This window comes from Triticum aestivum, chromosome 3B (genome assembly GCF_018294505.1).
Source record: "Triticum aestivum cultivar Chinese Spring chromosome 3B, IWGSC CS RefSeq v2.1, whole genome shotgun sequence".
In the NCBI taxonomy this organism is placed as follows: domain Eukaryota; kingdom Viridiplantae; phylum Streptophyta; class Magnoliopsida; order Poales; family Poaceae; genus Triticum; species Triticum aestivum.
Genome location: NC_057801.1, coordinates 437,152,564 through 437,170,026, shown reverse-complemented (window position 1 = coordinate 437,170,026; position 17,463 = coordinate 437,152,564). Strand labels below are relative to the sequence as shown.

Sequence of the window (17,463 nt, the reverse complement as noted above, 5' to 3'; positions counted from 1 at the left end):
AGTGAACCCAATAGAGCGAGCAAATGCGGGAAAACGCTGAAACCATGTGCGAGGAGCTTGTTTGACACCATATAGAGATTTAAGAAGGCGACAAACATGATTAGGCCGCTGAGGATCAACGAATCCGGAAGGTTGTTTCCTAGACAACTTCATTGAGATGACCATGGAGAAAGGCATTTTTTTACATCGAGCTGGTGAATGGGCCAGGTTTGGGAGAAGGCAAGAGAGAGTACAATATGAATAGTCACGGGTTTAACAACCAGACTGAAAGTTTCATCAAAAATCCACGTCGGGTTGTTGGGAGAAACCACGACAACCCAACGAGCTTTGTGACGAGCAAGAGACCCATTGGATGGTATTTGTGGCGAAAGATCCACTTTTCGCTCACAATGTTTGCACCAAGAGGAGCAGGCAATAGTGTCCATGTTTGGTTTAGGAGGAGAGCATCGAACTCGTCTTGCGTGGCTTGACGCTAGTGAATATCACGCAATGCCGTGAGATAGTTATGTGGGATAGGGGAAGAAGCAATGGAGGAAAGATTAAGCTGGTCGATGGGTGGAGGAAGTCGGTCGGTTGTAGATTTTGTACGGTGGATTATGGGAGCGGGCAGTGATATGGGGAGCGGGGATGGCATAGGACGTGGGCTAGGCGGCGACCGTTTGTAGGGGAGGATTCTGAAGGAGAGGTGATGGGTGGGATGGCACCAGGCGGTGGAGAAAGATGGCTGGAGCGAGGAGGCGTGGATGGTGGGCTGTCGGGTGCATGCATAACGGGTGGAGCGTGCATATGGAGAAGTTTGGGTGGGTCAAATTTTTTGGTGCACTATGGTGGGGTAGGTGATGGGGTGGTACATAGGGAAAGGAGGACTCGTCGAAAACAACATGGCGAGATATAATGATTTTTCGTGTGCTTAGATCAAGACAATGGTATCCTTCATGTCGTGTGGGGTAGCCAAGAAATATACATTTAGTAGAGCGAGGGGATAGTTTATTGGGAGATGTAGACATAGTGTTAGGGTAACAAAGACAACCGAAAACAGGAAGAGAGTCGTATGGAGGTGGCGAGCCAAGAAGGGTTTGATGTGGTGTGAGAAACTTGGTGGAAGAAGTCGGTCGAATGTTGATGAGAAAGGTGGTAGTGTGTAGTTCTTCAGCCCAAAAAGATGGAGGGAGAGAGGCTTGAACTAAGAGAGTGCGAATGAAATTGTTGGTGGTGGGAATGGCTCTTTGAGCTTTGCCGTTTTGTTGGGAAGTGTATGGGCAGCAAAAGCTAAGAAGAATACCATGGGTTGCACAGAATGTATCCATTTTAGTGTTGTCGAATTCCCGTCCATTATCACATTGGAAGGCTAAAATAGATAAATCAAATTGAGTGTGAGCATAGGCATGAAAGGCAAGAAGAGTAGCATACACTTCTTATTTGTCTAAAAATAATGAGTAAAATCATCAACTATAATAAGATAATAGACAAGGCCAGAAGTACTTGGAATTGGAGAAGTCCAAACATCACAATGTAATAATGAAAAAGGTTTGCTAGTGGAAGTAACAGAAGAAGAAATGGTAATCTAACATGTAGCCCAAGTTGACAAGCATGACAAAGGGACGACACAACTTTATTGTAGGAAATAAGTTTAGAGCTCTGAAGATGCTTCATGGTGTGGTGACCGGGATGTCCAAGCCGCCGATGCCAAAGGTCGCTGGTGGTTGTGATGACGTGTGCTTCGGCCGGTGTGGGGCGGCAAACGGAGTAGAGTGGGCCAGAGCTATTGCATCGAAGAATCTCTATCCTGGTGGGAAGTGCCTTCATAGAAAAACCCCAAGGGTCAAATTCTATCAAAACAAATTATCGGTGGTAAGTTTGAGAATAGAAAGAATATATTTTACGATGTGTGGAATGACAAGAATATTGTTAAGATATAATGGTTTGGATAGAGAAGGTAATGTGTGCGTGCCGATGTGCGTGATGGGAAGATAAGCACCATTACCAATGGTGACAGTGTGAGCAGAGGAGGAGTGGGAGGAGGAAATAATACCATGATCGGATGCCATATGAGAGGATGCTCCAGAGTCCATGTACCACTCTTGATTTCCGGGAAGCTGCATGTTCTGTAGGGCGTTGAGGAGAGCTGGATCAAGCTGCTGGTGTTGGCCTCCTAGATATCCAACAGATGGGGATGACATCACGGTGCCGTTGTTGGTGTGCTAGGGGCTGTATGCGGAGTACGACGGAAATGAAGGAGGACCGAGGCGAGGGCCCAGAACACCGACATTAAGTGCACGCCACCGGGGCTGCCACGGCGTGATGGGAGCTTGCTGTTGATGCCGAGCACGAGTTGGGAGGACGGTCCATCGATTGAACATCCACGGTTTGTTACGATTGCGTCCGCGGCCGCTGCCACGACTGCGGAGTACACTGGTTCCATCGCCATGGCTAGAGTTGGAGTAGGGCACAGTAGGGTGGGAGGAGGCAGTGCGGGAGTCACTACTGTTGTAGCTGCTACCGCGTCCATGGGAAGGAGCATGTTTGCCACTAGCCTGAGGAAGAATGCTATTGCCGCTTGCCCATAGTGCCGTAGCAGCCGCGTTTTTGGTGACCGTCTTTTCCTATATCTCTTCGAGGACGAGCACGGAACGTGTCTGTAGGAACGAAGGGAACGACACCTGGAATGGGAGAAAAGATCGAAGATGGCTGAATTATTCATTGAGGCTGCGGAGTGCTGTGAGGACGAGGGTCTCATCGGAGATGGGTTGGCCGACGTCACTGAGAGCATATGCGAGAGACTTGATCTTGGAGAAGTAGTCATGGATGGACAGGTCTCCTTATGGCATGTTGCGGAACTCGGCATGAAGGGCTAGGGTACGGATTTTCTTGTTATCGTGGAAGAGGTTGGAGATGGAGTCCCAGACCTATCGCGCCGTGGAGCCAGGAGCCATGATGATGCCAAAGAGCTCTATGGAGATCGAGCCGTATATCCAGGAGAGCACCGTGAAGTCGTCGCGCCCCCAATCGAAGGTGGGCGAAGTGTCGGAGGGGTGGCGGCAGCGTCGCCGACGACGTGGTTGGAGAGGCCATAGCCCCCAAGGGAGACGAGAAATAGTTCACGCCACTTGGCGTAGTTGGAGTCTTGAAGATCGAGAGTGATGGCGATGAACGTCTTGATGGAGGCAGCATGTGTGGAGGCTACAGGAGCGGTGATAGCCTTGCTGCATTCTTCAGCTTGGTGGTGAAGTTCTGCCTCACGTGTCCGGATGATGGACTCACGGTTCTTCAGTTACTCCTCAAGCTTCTTGAGATCGTCGGCTGATTGTTGACTCATGGTGTTGGGAGGGGCTAAGAAGTTGGATGGAAACAACGACGGTTGTGACTAGGGCAAGAGGTAGATGGCAGGGAATAGGTTTTAGGAGCGGACCGTATTGCCTGATACCATGTAAAAGTATAAAGGGTCGGGCAACCCAATGCCTGCTCGGCTAGCTTCCTCGTATATTTATAGCAGCACAAGTGTACAGAGTTTGATTACAACACAATCACGTATTAATACATGGAAACTATCTATGTTGTTGAAGCTTTGCGTGGACTCCAAGATGAGTTGTCGTTGGTCTTTTGTACTCTAACACCACCACTGCTATAAAGTTTTTACAGAAATACAAAAATGTTTTATGTTTGCCTTTTTGTTTGCTTCTAATCTTGTTTGCCTAATCGCGATGTCCCGAGAAAGTTATCATGATATCTCTTATCATAAAACGTTGGCCGAAATCGAGAAAAACACTAAGGACTTCATGTTTACGCAATTTGAGCACAACAATTTTTTTACTGAAGAACTTAAAGAATATTTTACCTTGTTAGATGCTATTGCAAAACGACTCGATGATGTTAATGAGGAAGTTGCTAATCTTCAATCTTAGTTTGTTCTTACTTAAAATTTGATAGGGAAAAATTTTGATGCACAAACTACACTAGTAAACCAAATGGCAGCTAAGCTGGAATCCTTTGCGCTTGGTAATGATGAAGATATTAAAATAATTGGTGTCACACCAATTGAATCTTTGTTTAGTGATATTAAACTTGATGAAAAGTGGAATGAAGAAGAGTCAACTTTAGCTAGAAGGCGTCCCCATAATTCGGAGGGTGAAAATCTTAATGAAAAAATTGATAAAGTGGGTTTGGAGAGGTAAAAACATTAAATAGTGATGTGCCCACTCTTTTGGATTTCAAGGACTTTAATTATGATAGTTGTTATTTAATTGAGTGTATTTCCTTGTTGCAATCCATGCTAAATTCACCCAATGTTTATGAAGCAAAATAAGGATTTTACTAAACATATTGTAGAAGCGGTGATGAAAGCGCTAGAAGAAAAGCTAGAATTAGAGGTTTCAGTACCTAGAAAATTATATGATGAATCAGAGCTTACCATTAAAGTTAAAATTAAAATTATGTGTGCAATGCTTTATGTGATTTGGGTGCTAGCGTTTCCACAATACCGAAATCTCTATGTGATGTGCTAGGTTTTACCAATATGGATGAATGTCTCTTAATTTGCACTTGGCGGATTCTACTATTAAAAAACCTTTGGGTAGAACAAATGATGTTCTTATTCTTGCAAATATGAATTATTTACCCGTTGATTTCAATGTGCTTGATGTTGATTGTAATCCGTCTTGTCCCATAATACTTGGTAGACCGTTCTTACGAACCATAGGTGTTGCTATTGATATGAAAGAAGGGAATATAAAATTGCAATTTCCGTTATAAAAGGGTACGAAACACTTCCCTAGAAAGAGATTAAGCCACCATACGAATCTATTATGAGGGCCACCTATGGAATTAAAACTAAAGATGGCAACACTTGAAACTATGCATTACGCCTAGCTAGGGGCGTAAAACAATAGCGCTAGTTGGGAGGCAACCCAATAATTATCTTGATTTTCTTGTTTATTTTTATTTTTTGAGTACACACAATTATGATACTTTTATGGTTGTGTTTTTTTGTTTTAATTAGTGTTTGTGCCAAGTAAATCCTTTGGGATGATTCGGATGATAGTTGTTTTCATTCTGTGCAAAAACAGAAACTTTTGCATGGAGTAGCACAATTGTTAAAATTTGCTGGAGCGTGATAAAATTCTGATTTTTTTACACATGATTGATATACAAATTTCCCACTTTGTCCTCATTTTTCAGAATTTTGGGAGTTAAAGAAGTGTTGTCATTGTTCGAATTACTACAGACTGTTCTGTTTTTGACAGATTCTATTTTCGTTCGTTCTTTGTTTGTTTTGATGAAACTATGGATTGTATCGGGGGGTATAAGCCACGGAGAAGTTATAATACAGTACGCATAATACAATAATAAAATATGAATGGGTTTACAACAATACCTAAAGTAGTGATTTGCTTTATTATACTAACGGGTATCACGAAGGTTTTGTTGAGTTTTGTGTGCTGAAGTTTTCAAGTTTTGAGTCAGATCATGAAGGATGAAGGAATAAGGAGTGGAAAGAGCCTAAGCTTGGGGATGCCCTGGCACCCCAAGGTAATGTTCAAGGACTCCCAAGCATCTAAGCTTGGGGATGCCCTGGAAGGCATCCCCTCTTTCTTCTACCAACTATCGATAATTTTACTTGGAGTTATACTTTTATTCATCACATGATATGAGTTTTGCTTGGAGCGTCATGTATTATATGAATCTTTGCTTTGTTTTCTTTTTAGTTTGTCATGACCATCCTTGCACTTTTCGTGATTTGTTAGAATACTCTTTGTGCTTCACTTATATCTTTTGAGCTAGGCAGTTGCTCTAGTGCTTCACTTATATCTTTTTGAGCATGGTGGTGATTATATTTTGAAGAAATATTTGCACCCTTATGCTTCACTTATATCTTTTGAGAGTTTATAATAGTAATGGTAATTTGCACAAGATGTCAATTTAGTCCAAAGGTGATGAATATTCAAGAAGGATACAATAAAAACTTTCATACAGATCAATGAATATGATAAGTTTGATTCCTTGCAATAGTTTTGCAATCTGAATATGATAATATGTGAGTTATGCTAGTGAGTAAGAATATTGGTGTTAAGGTTTGTGATTCCCTATGCATGCACGTAAAGTCAATAGTTATGCAAAGAAATTATATCCTACTTATGGTGCATTATTCAATGTTAGTTATGTCCAATGCATGTTTATGACCCTTTTTGTTTTTTGGTTGGTCGCTTCTCAATCTATTTGCTGGCCTTCATTTGTACTAAGCGGGAATGCTGATTGGGCATCCAACTCCTTAAACCTAAAGTTTTGCCAAATGAGTCCACCATACCTACCTATATGTGGTATTTACTTGCCGTCCTAAGTAATTTTGCATGTGCCAACTCTAATCATTCAAAATAATTTTCCGTTTTGTGTGCTCATACTGCTCATGAAGCGGTAGGGAGTGGCCAATATATTTCATGCTAGGCAGGTTATTCTCACGATGGGTGTTTTATTCATTTGTCATTGCACGAGAAAGTGGCAGGTAATAGGGATGCCCAGTCCCTAAAATGAGTTAAAATGAAAATAAAAAAAATAAAATCCCCTTGGAATGTTGAAAGTTTGAAAGGCACCAGTGGATACGGCTAGCCATGGATTGTGAAAGAATGGTGGAGGGGGAGTAAACTTTATTTTATGTGTGGGAACCGCCTATAATGTGTCTAGCATGGAAGATGTTGGGAATTCTCGACTGTGATGTTGACAGGAAAAGCATGCCTCTAAAAATAATTTTATCTCTCTATTTTAAACCTTGAGCTCTGGCACCTGTGCAAATCTCCGCTTCCCTCTACGAACGGCCTATCTATTGTACTTTTATGAAATTTTATTTTTATGTTGAGTTTCCATTTTTCTCTTATAAAGCACCAACGGAAGAGCACTATTGTCACACTTGTGCATTGGATGTAGTTAACATTGAGTATGTTTCATGAATGGATCAATGATTGAGCATGATGGTATAGGGATAACTTTCTTTAGCGTTGATATTTTGAAGGACACAATTGTTTGTTGGTATGCTTGAGTATTTATATCTTTATGTCAAACTATAGACTATTGCTTTGGATCACTCAAATCCCAATATTCATGCCGCAAAATAAAGATTACATGATGAATATGATAGGTAGCATTCCACATCAAAAATTCTATTTTTGTCATTTACCTACTCGAGGATGAGCAGGAATTAAGCTTGGGGATGCTTCATACGTCTACAACGTATCTATAATTTTTTGTTGTTCCATGCTATTATAGTATCAATCTTGGATGTTTTATATGCAACTTTATGCAATTATATATCATTTTTGGGACTAACAAATTAACTTAGTGCCCAGTGCCACTTGCTATTTTTTGCTTATTTTTGGCTTTTCAGGAAATCAATATCAAACAGAGTCCAAACAGAGAAAAACTTTAGATTAATTTTTTCTGGACAAGAGACCCTAGAAGGTTCGGGAGAAGACCAGACGATCCACGAGGGAATGACAAGCTTGGGAGGCGTGCCCTAGGGGGGCGTGCCCCCCAGGCTTGTCAGCTCCTCGTGGCACCACCTCTATCTCTACCTAATAATAAAGCACGTAGGGTTTCTGCCCGTCCGTCGCACCATTTTGCAAAAAAGCCCATGTGTTTTCATGAAATCAACCCGCAGTCCGGATTTAAGTCACACCGAACCGTTATTTTACAGTTTTTCGACCCCCCCTGACTTTTTAGGTATTCCATCCGCGGATCATATTTAAGTCAAACAAATGGTTTTCCAAACCATCCATATCTTTTAAACCGTAACTCCGATTTAAACATGTTATATATGAAATTTGATTAGAAAAATATGTAGAATATGAATATAAGATTATTTTAACCTGTTAAGTATTTATAAATATTATTTTGGAAGATATTTAAGTCAAACAAATGGTTTTCTAAATTATACGTATCTTTTAAGCCGTAACTTCGATTTTAACATGTTATATATGAAATTTGATTGGAAAAATGTGTGAAATTTGAATATGATGTTAATTTTACCTGTTAAATATTTTTTAGATATTTGTTTTGGAAGCAAAAACTTATAACTATAGGGCACGATCCATTTTTCTTTCGTACAGGTAGCGATCCGGGTTGCAAATAAACACCCACTATAGTCATATAGGGAAAAGAAAACATCGAGAACTACACATGCATACCTCTGAATACATCGCAGGGGAAAACAACAGATTTCTCATCGCGAGTGTGAGAGAAAGCGAGAGAGAGAGGGAGAGGGGGGGAGAGGGAGGAGAGAGAGAGACGTCTTAGAATTAACCACATTCAAACACGTTTTGGTTTGTGTGAACACTAAGGCCATCGCCAACAAGGGTGAGAAGAAGGATAAGCGGCAACACAAATATGATGCGTCGCTAAAATAAAGGAGATGTACCTATTGTGGTCTTGAGTGATGGTTGTTCGGTTAAGAGTGTGTGTTGTGTTTTTCCCCGTTGCAACGCACAGGCTCTTTTGCTAGTAAATACTCAAATATTCCCGTGACATCAGAGAGCCACCCGAAATACTCTTTCCTCCACCGCAAGTTTCTGTTCTCGTGAGATCCCATCTGGAGGCCTTCTCCGGTATTCTGTCGGAGGGGGAATCGATCACGAAGGGGCTCTACATCAATCTTGCTGCCCTTCCGATGATATGTGAGTAGTTTACCACATACCTATGGGTACATAGATAGTAGCTAGATGGATTGTTCTCTCTCCTTGATCTTCAATACAATGTTCTCCTCAATCTTCTTGGAGATCTTTTCGATGTAATCACTTTTTGCGGTGTGTTTGGTGGGGTCCGATGAATTGTGAGTTTATGACCAGATTATCCATGAATATTATTGGAGTCTTCTCTGAACTCTTTTATGCATGATTATTATAGCTTTGTATTTCTCTTTGATCTATTGATTTGGTTTGGCCAACTAGAATGATTTTCTTGCAATGGGAGAGGTTCTTGTGATGGGTTCGATCATGCGGTGCTCAATCCCAGTGACAGAAGGGGACATGATATGTATTTGTATCATTGCCATTAAGGATAAAAAGATGGGGTTTATTCATGCTTTAGTTTACTTTATCTACACCATATCATCTTGCTTAAGGCGTTACTCCGTTCTTTATGAACATAATACTCTAGATGCATGCTAGATAGTGATCGGTGTGTGGAGTAATAGTACTAGATGCAGGTAGGAGTCGGTCTACTTGTATCAAACGTGATGCCTATATAAATGATCATTGCCTTGGATATCATCATGATTATTTGCTTTTCTATCAATTGCCCAACAGTAATTTGTTTACCCACCGTATCCTATTTTCAAGAGAGAAGCCTCTAGTGAAAACTATGGCCCCCGGGTCTACTTTTATCATAAATTAAAATCCAAAAATGCCTTCCTGCAATTTTTCTTCACTTTATTTATTTTGTGTTTTATTTATCTATCTACCACTACCAAATTTAATCCTGCAAATAACCGCCGAGGGATTGACAACCCCTTGTTCGCATTGGGAGCAAGGATTTGTTATTTTGTGTGCAGGTACTGGTAATGAGATCTTGCGTGGTTCTCCTACTGGTTTGATAACCTTGGTTCTTAACTAAGGGAAATACTTATCTCTACTGTAGTGCATCATCCTCTCCTTTTCGAGGAAATCCCAACACAGCTCACAAGTAGTAGTGTAGCACTTTCCTATTGAGACTAGCATATACTTTGCTCTAGGGATGCTCACGTAGGAATTTCTTGAGTGCATCTTGTGTTTTGGAAAATTTAGATTGGTTACTAATTGCTCAGTTTCCGTTGATAAAAAAAGAAAAAAAGACAAAAAAAACAGAAACTTGCTTATAATTTTGGGGAGTTTGTTCGGTTTTTCTTGTGCCCGTATATACCGAGTGTTTTGCTAGTGTCCATCCTGTGTAATTGCAACATGAGCATTACTATGACATAACAGAATTGCGAGCTCAGTTTCAGAGTTGCATTTTCCCCATTTATCTCCATAGTGTGTGTTTCCGTGGGTCTTTTGTCATACGATCAGCACTAGGATTTGTGAATTGGTGTTCTTAGGTATCACAACCAAGCTCCACCATATACCCTGGTTTGTCGTGTGATAGTTTTCACCCTCGGTATTCGCTACATCACATCCGCACACGTTCTGCCTCTACAAGTTGGTAATGTATTCTAATTCACTTTGGAACGGTAAGATACTTGTTTTCTCTCAGTTTTGAGTGATTTAAGTTTTCTCCACCTATACATACTTGTTTTTCACTAACCATGGCAGAAGGTGCCAAGGATAATTTGGAGACTTGAAGATATGACTTCCTCTGCCACAAATATGTAGTACCAACTTTTGGGAGGAGGAACGTGGTACCTTTGATGGTGATGGGCTGTTTCACCATGATGTGGTGACTGGATAGCGACGTGCTGCAGCCACCATTGACGGACCCTCCACTCTCAATTTGAACAACATTGAGGTTGTAGAGAAGTTGCAGCTACCCACATGTGCTGGTATGGTGCCATACCTCCTGCGCTCATCATATGGCACATTACTGATTTCACACACCGCTGATATTCCTATTCCTATTGGAGTGCATACCGAGGTTGTGCTATGTGATGTATCTCCTATGCCACTTGATTCTTGTCATGTTTTGTTTGGAGATCCCTGGTGCAGAAAGTTTCAAGTTCAACCTTGCCATCATATCAACAAAACTTCTTTCAAGTGGAACATGAAGCGGCGTGCTTTGCTCTGTGCTCCAGCTGGAAAATTTCGTGAGTATCATCTTTGTCGCAAGGAGAGGACAAAATAATTATATTTATCCGCTAATTACAAGGCTATCATGGACGGTGACATTTCAGTAGTATGTCATTTTAAGCACGATGTGCATCACAACCCATGTGAGAGTGAGGGCCACATCGCCAGATTGAGTGAGAGTGTTATTAAAAGTTAGTTGTTTGATTCCACTAAATGTGGGGTTGAGAGCATCCATTCTGAGAGTAAGAGAGAGATATAAAACATGAGTAAGAGAGATATAAAACATGAGTGTAGTTGATGATAGGACATGTGAGGACATTTCTACTAATGTAATCAAGTCTACTTCTGGTGTTGTTTCTTCTGATTTGCAGGCTGTTTTTGAAGAAAGGGAGCTAGATGTCCAACAACCTGCATCATTTGAAGAAGTGTCTATGGTACCTCCTTATACATTTGAGGATGTTCCTGAACATAGTGCTGTTTCAAACTACAACCAGCCACGATGAAAATTTGTGAGTCTAATCCTTTGCTAGTTCATTCTTGTGATTTGATTTGCACTCATGTTACAACACCATGCGATAAAGTGCAAATTTCGAATTTTGATCATGTGGTACTACTTGCACATAAGAAGTTCTCGCAATAATACCATCTGCTGATATTGTGTATTCCATCATGCTAAATGAACTAATAAGTTTGAGTTGTGCTATAAATAGGATTTCTGAAATTTCACATCTGAATTCTAGCACCTATGACTAAAGTTTCACTTTTAATTTAATTGGTGAATATAGCATGAATTATAATTTTTTGTTGGATCACATATGCATTAACTGTGATAGGATTGCTAAATTGAAACTTGCTGTTTTGAGTCCTATATGCTATGTGACAAAGTCTTTTTGCTTTGGGATAGTAGAAAATTTTCATGAGAATATGAAATACCATTCAAGTCTACTTGATGTATTGCGGCGAACAAAAATTTCAACTATGTTGGATTGTTTTGATCTTGCTATAATAGAATCTGATTCGTTGTGTTTGTCCCAACATGTGTTGCATTTATATGCTACTACTATAGACTTCACTCATATTTGCAAACTGAGTTGCATCTTACACGCTGCGACTAATGATCATGATCATACGTATGTTTGATCTACATATCAGAGTGGCGCAGTTGAAGCATGGTATCCAGTATATGTACTTTTGAATATTTTGGATTGGTTTGACCTTACTTATAGCACATTTGATCATCGATCTTCTCTGAGGACTTTGGACTTAATACAGAACAATAAGACATTATACATGTTTGTTCCTCATTATCGTCATGACTATATGAACTTCACTTATACTTGCAATTATGGTTGCCGATTCCTGAGATATTATTTGTTCTCATATGGACAGTTTTCCTTGTATACTTGTAGTTTAAGTTGCACTAACAAGGAGCCCGTGCATTGCAACGGAACCACAATAAAATTAGCTCTGCCATGGCTCAAAGTTTGTTAAATATTTCTACAGAGCGATTGACGACAGGGCATGGTGGAGGAGCAGCCAATGTGGAGGGCGTATGGAGGGGACGGGAGGATGTTGCAGTGGGTTCTAGAGTCTGGACTCCATCTTCAGGAACCTTCGCCGCCGGCGGCAAGAATGCAAGGAGATGAAGAAGAAAGGAAATGAGGGTGGGATGAGTAGTTCTGTATTTTATACAGTGGCAGAGGTGGGTAAATATATGCTACCTCCGGTGGCAAGGCCATGTCTCTATGCACACACATCTCAGTCGTTGGTTCCAGGTAGATCGAATGGCTCACGTTGTCGAGAGGCAGACACACCATCACCATCAACTGAGATTTTTATAGGAGTTGAGATATTGCATATTGGGAATCGTTTTCATGACAACAAAAATGATACAACATGTTATATATTCCGTGGTAGACTTGAATTGACTGCTAGGAGGCCTGAAATTAATATATGTGCAGAATCCGTGTCCATGCTCCAAATAAGGCGTATAAATAAAACTTGGAAAGCTTGAGTCCTATGCTTTCCAAACTGTATACCCGCAGCCCTTGACTCGCGGCGACCGAGTCGCAGTCGTCAAAACAATACAGTGGTTGTTTCTACCGGTTTTCCAGATAGTGTCGTTTAAGTTAGGAAAGTTAGAAATATGGTTGATTTTGCCTCCATCACTAGGTTGGACATCCAGGGGTCTTTATATACCCTTCTAAGTCATGGCTTTTAGGGTTAGACCACATTTTGATTAAACCTCGACCAGATTGAATTGCTACAAGAATTCCTCTGAATTCATATTCCTCTTTCCATCAGCCAGGAATATTATCTACACCAAATCCATTCCAATATGGTGTATTTGCTACTGAAAGTCAAGTGCTATTTGTCGTTTCATTGGGAATTGGGAGATTGCAGAACCGCTTCGTGGTCGGCGGCTACGTGCGCAAGTGTGTGGTGTTGCGAATATCCATAGGGTTGAAGATCGATAGCATTGGCAACGGGGAAACAGCCGGAGAGTTCGAGAGCATCTCACAAGTTATCGAGCAAGTTCTCCATCGACATCATCCGCTCACTGAGAAGATCGGTCCACCCCTTATCAATATTTATGTTGGAAAGGTTGTCCATCATTGATGCAGTCCATATCATGGATTTATCTGAGAAGGCATCAAAAGTAGTCAGCTTCCAACGAAATGTATACTATTCATGTGAAAGGTTGACCGTCATCAATGTTTTAACAATGTTTAATCAGTCTGTTCAATTGTCCCTGATCCGTGGTCTTTCCAAGGCATATCAACATTATCCCTTCTTCTCATGTGTTGCATCAAATCGATTCAAAGAGGCCATTGCCTCAGTTTGATACATTGGTGAAGGTTGCACAACATACCAATTCGCACATCTAGACCGAGCTATCCATGCGAGCCTTCAAGCATCAATGAATTACCGAAGCTCAACTGACGGAGCGCATGTGAACCAACCTGTGGTTGAATGGTTAGAAGGACAGTGATATCCCCGGCCCACCGGTGTTCAAATTCTGGTGCTCATATTTTCTGGATTTATTTCAGGATTTCCGGCGATGCACGTTCAAGTCATCCACGATGACTTCGTAAATCTCAAGATGATATGCAGGCCCAGTCTTCCAAAGGTGCTCATAGGGATAGGGCATGCCTTTATAAGGGTGAATGTATGCATGTATATACGAGCGCTTGCGTTTGTACTGTGTTTAAAAAAACTGATGGAGCGCATCAAGCATGACCTTTGTTTAGTGCGGCCCTGTACCATTTGGGGTGGTACATAGCATGGGTGATGCACCCCCCATCGCAAGGGGCGAACACGAACATCGACGAGCCCAATTTAGCTGTGCCTCATGAATGAGCGAGATGGCGGGCAAATTCTACTATTTGCCGCAACGCGGGCCTATGGACTAGGCCAATTACTTGTTTTATAGTTGTTTTTCCGCTTTGTTTTCTTCTCTACCCTGAAAAACTGATTTTATTCTAAAAAGGTGGGTTTTTTTTCTAAGAAAACTGGTTTCCTTTCCGCTAAAAAAAGTTCTTTTTTGAAGACACAATTCTACTATAGAAATTTATTAAAATTCAAAGCTCCTTAAACATAATAATAATTACATTATGGTCACTGGACCACCGTACAACCACTACCATCGTTAAAACTAGCAATCGACACATCGTTGTTGCCACTTCCATAAGGAGCTGGTCTTTCCTCGTTGATGACAACATAAAAATCTTCATGCAGGTGCCCCTCAAGACCAACGCCAGTGGCCGCAATCGTCGTCATTGAACACTTGAGTCAATCTAAAGAGTCTGACGTCTGATCTTCCCATCAAGAACGTATAATGAGAAATCATAGTTCGTCGACCCAAAGAGACGACATGAATTATGCTGGAGCTTGTTCAACTTTGTCCTGCCAGACCAATTCTAGGAGAATCGCAAGGCTTTACTTACGGTGACACAGGCATTGCTATCAAATTTTGACCATTAATTTCCGTGCAAACATATCATGTCATATAATGTAATTACAGTGCATTGTCTGATGCTAGTAATTTTTCCTTACAGAATGACAAACACAGAAATATTTGACGGTAAAAAGTTCAGAAAACCAGCTTACATTTTCGATAAGAGGCAGTATTATATTTCGTAAAAAGCCTTTCAACGATCTTAGGCAAAAAAAAAAAAAGATGATCACAACGCAAGGTTACCCTCCTCGTGGTCGTGCAACACCCAGTGTCCAGTGGCGTTCTTGACCATGCCCTTGTTATTCTCCGCCCACCACATCGCCGGCACGGGGTACTCGTCTCTGAGCGCGTCCTCTTCTTTGTTGATGAGCGCCAAGTCGCGGTCCACCTCCATGCCGAACCCCGCGCTGTCGCGGGCGCCGTGCGTGCCCGCGACGCCGTGCAAGTAGCCCTCCAGGTTGTGCCACTGGGCAGGGCCCGCCTTCTCCTTGAGGTACGGCGACTTGCGCGTGTCCACGAGCAGCTCCACGCCGACGTCGGCGTAGATCACGGGCGGCAGGATGGTCGGCACGATGTCCGGGACGTTGCGGACCCGGAGCAGGCTTAGGCCGGCCATCGAGTGGAAAGCCTTCTTGAACTGCTCGTCGCCGACGCGGGGGGCGCCGAAGTGGATGGCCGTGACGGGCACAGGGGATCGGGACGGACCGCGGACGTTGAATCCATTGGCGACCAGGTCGATGGCGTTGAGCGTGGTCAGTGCGCCTCCTAGGCTGTGGCCGGTTATGCTGATGCTGCAGTCCTCGTTCTTGTACGTATCGAGCAGCCCTCTTACTTCAGTCAGCACCTGTCAAAATTTTGGAGCATGTGATGGTTCCTTCGTTTAACACTCCTATATGAAATGCAAATGTTTTTTCAAGTACAGCATAATCACAGATGCTCGTAAACACGCATATACATTCATCCCTACAAAAGTATACACGCACACACTACCCGTGAACACCTTGGAGATATTAGTTTAAGAGTATGAAATGCAGATGTTCCAAAATCGAAACAGATTCCGTGCCTCTCCTACTCTGCTACTCTAGAGAAAAACAACAACCACCCCAATTAACAACACCATGTGATGTTCAGAAAGAGAGGTTGTCGGGTTGTACGTGAATTCAGCAGAACGAGTGTGAAACCTGCTGGCCTTGCACACTGCAATTTCGCTGGTCTTAAATGAGGAGCGTTGGCTGTTGTCAACTTCAGTCTGATATTCGGATGACACGACGAGATGTCCCGGTCTTGACCCAAGCCCCATGCAGAAGTGGGGACGAGTTTATGCGCAGCAGCACAACAGCGAACTTGTTGGGACTGCCAGCACAAAAAAAAAATCCAAGTCTAGGAGAATTATGGGGAACTGTTTATGCCGGTGGATTTACGCCCTACAGCAGATCATCGACCTAGTCCAGTTGGGACGATAATATTCCAATTCTTTTTTTTAATTGGGTATAATATTCCAGTTCTAGGAGAGTGCAGATTAGTGAAGTAGTTAAGACTGTTAATAACACCCTCAGAATAGTACTCCTCGAAATAGAACTAATCTAAGACTGTTAACCTGAAATGTCGCAAGGAATTTACCAGCTCGCGCGCGCTTCGTCTGTTGAACCTTGACGTGGAGTTCTTGGACGTGTACACGGACAGAAACCCCCTGTGCACGTACGGCTGCGACCAGCCGCGCCCCGGCCCGACAATGCCGGCCGCCGGCACCAGCGCGAAGTCCAGGTCGCTGGCCCACTCCGTCGCCCGCTTCGTCGCGCGCCACGCCACCACAATGTCCCGCCTCCCGAGCGCCGCCGCGCCGCGGTCCGTGGCCACCGCGACGTACCCCATCCAGTTGGAGTCCGTGCTCCACGCGCCCGCCGGCAGCGGCCTCGCCATGAACCCGTCAGGCAGCCGGGCGCTCGACGTCGCGTAGATGAACCTTGTGACGCGGTACGCACCCGGGTCGGACGCCTGAACCTTGTTGAAGAACGAGGCCGGGCTGTAGCGACAAGCCCCGGCGTACGGCGACGCGGGGTCTGTGATGAAGGCGTCCGACGTCGCCTGCGCCAGCTCGCCGTAGCGGATCACCTCGCGCCGGACGTCGATGTCGAGGGGGTCTAGGAGGCCGCTCCATTGGTTGCTGCCGCTGATCTCCCTCCATCTTTGAGCAATTGCTACGTCAGAGAGAGTGGTGACCAGCAGTAGAGAGAGTCGCAGATAGTGATACATCTGGGAAACTTTGTGTGCATGCAACTGGAAGAATCGGAGGAGAGCTTGATGGTAGAAGGCTGCAATTCAGATAAATACGATGTCACTGCCACAGTGCCACCAGCTCTCCCACAAGCCAACAACGTGCAGAGAGTGGCCGAAAGCAAAAGGATGGAGGAAAGAAATGGAGTAACTTGTAGAGGGAAGAGGAAGAATCAAGGAAGGAATATATACACGCCCGAGAAGGGTCTGCCCTGCTTTTGGAGGAAAATAGTATATATACTTTTTTTTGCATGATAAAGGGGGTGTTTATTGGAAAGTTATAGTGCTACAGTCGAGAGGCCACAAATCATCGATACAAGGTGGAACCGAGTTTAACCACACAAGAGTAATTCTCTCGGAGCGGCTATAGTTGACCAACCGATCGGCAACTCTATTTTAACTACAATTAATTTTCTGAGGTAAAAATTACCTACTCCTCTTAACTCCCTAATCTCTAGGACTAAATAACCATATGCCACTACTAGAAAAAAC

The 17,463-nt window shown here is 42.9% G+C and overlaps 1 protein-coding gene across 1 annotated transcript; it reads right to left on the bottom strand.

Annotated features, from left to right (window-relative positions):
* Positions 1-14,700: 14,700 nt before the first annotated feature.
* On the bottom strand, positions 14,701-17,161 carry LOC123065482 (phospholipase A1-II 3-like). The gene is made up of 2 exons (XM_044488749.1): positions 16,318-17,161; positions 14,701-15,541 (listed from the first exon to the last, which is right to left on the bottom strand). The coding sequence occupies exons 1-2, from the start codon at positions 16,948-16,950 to the stop codon at positions 14,924-14,926; spliced, it is 1,251 nt and encodes a 416-aa protein (XP_044344684.1). The 5' UTR covers positions 16,951-17,161; the 3' UTR covers positions 14,701-14,923.
* Positions 17,162-17,463: the final 302 nt, after the last annotated feature.

Coding starts and splice junctions, on each gene's coding strand:
- LOC123065482 (XM_044488749.1), bottom strand. CDS start 16,950: ATGTATCACTATCTGCGACTCTCTCTACTGCTGGTCACCACTCTCTCT. Junction 15,542..16,317: donor GACGAAGCGCGCGCGAGCTG/GTAAATTCCTTG, acceptor AAATTTTGACAG/GTGCTGACTGAAGTAAGAGG.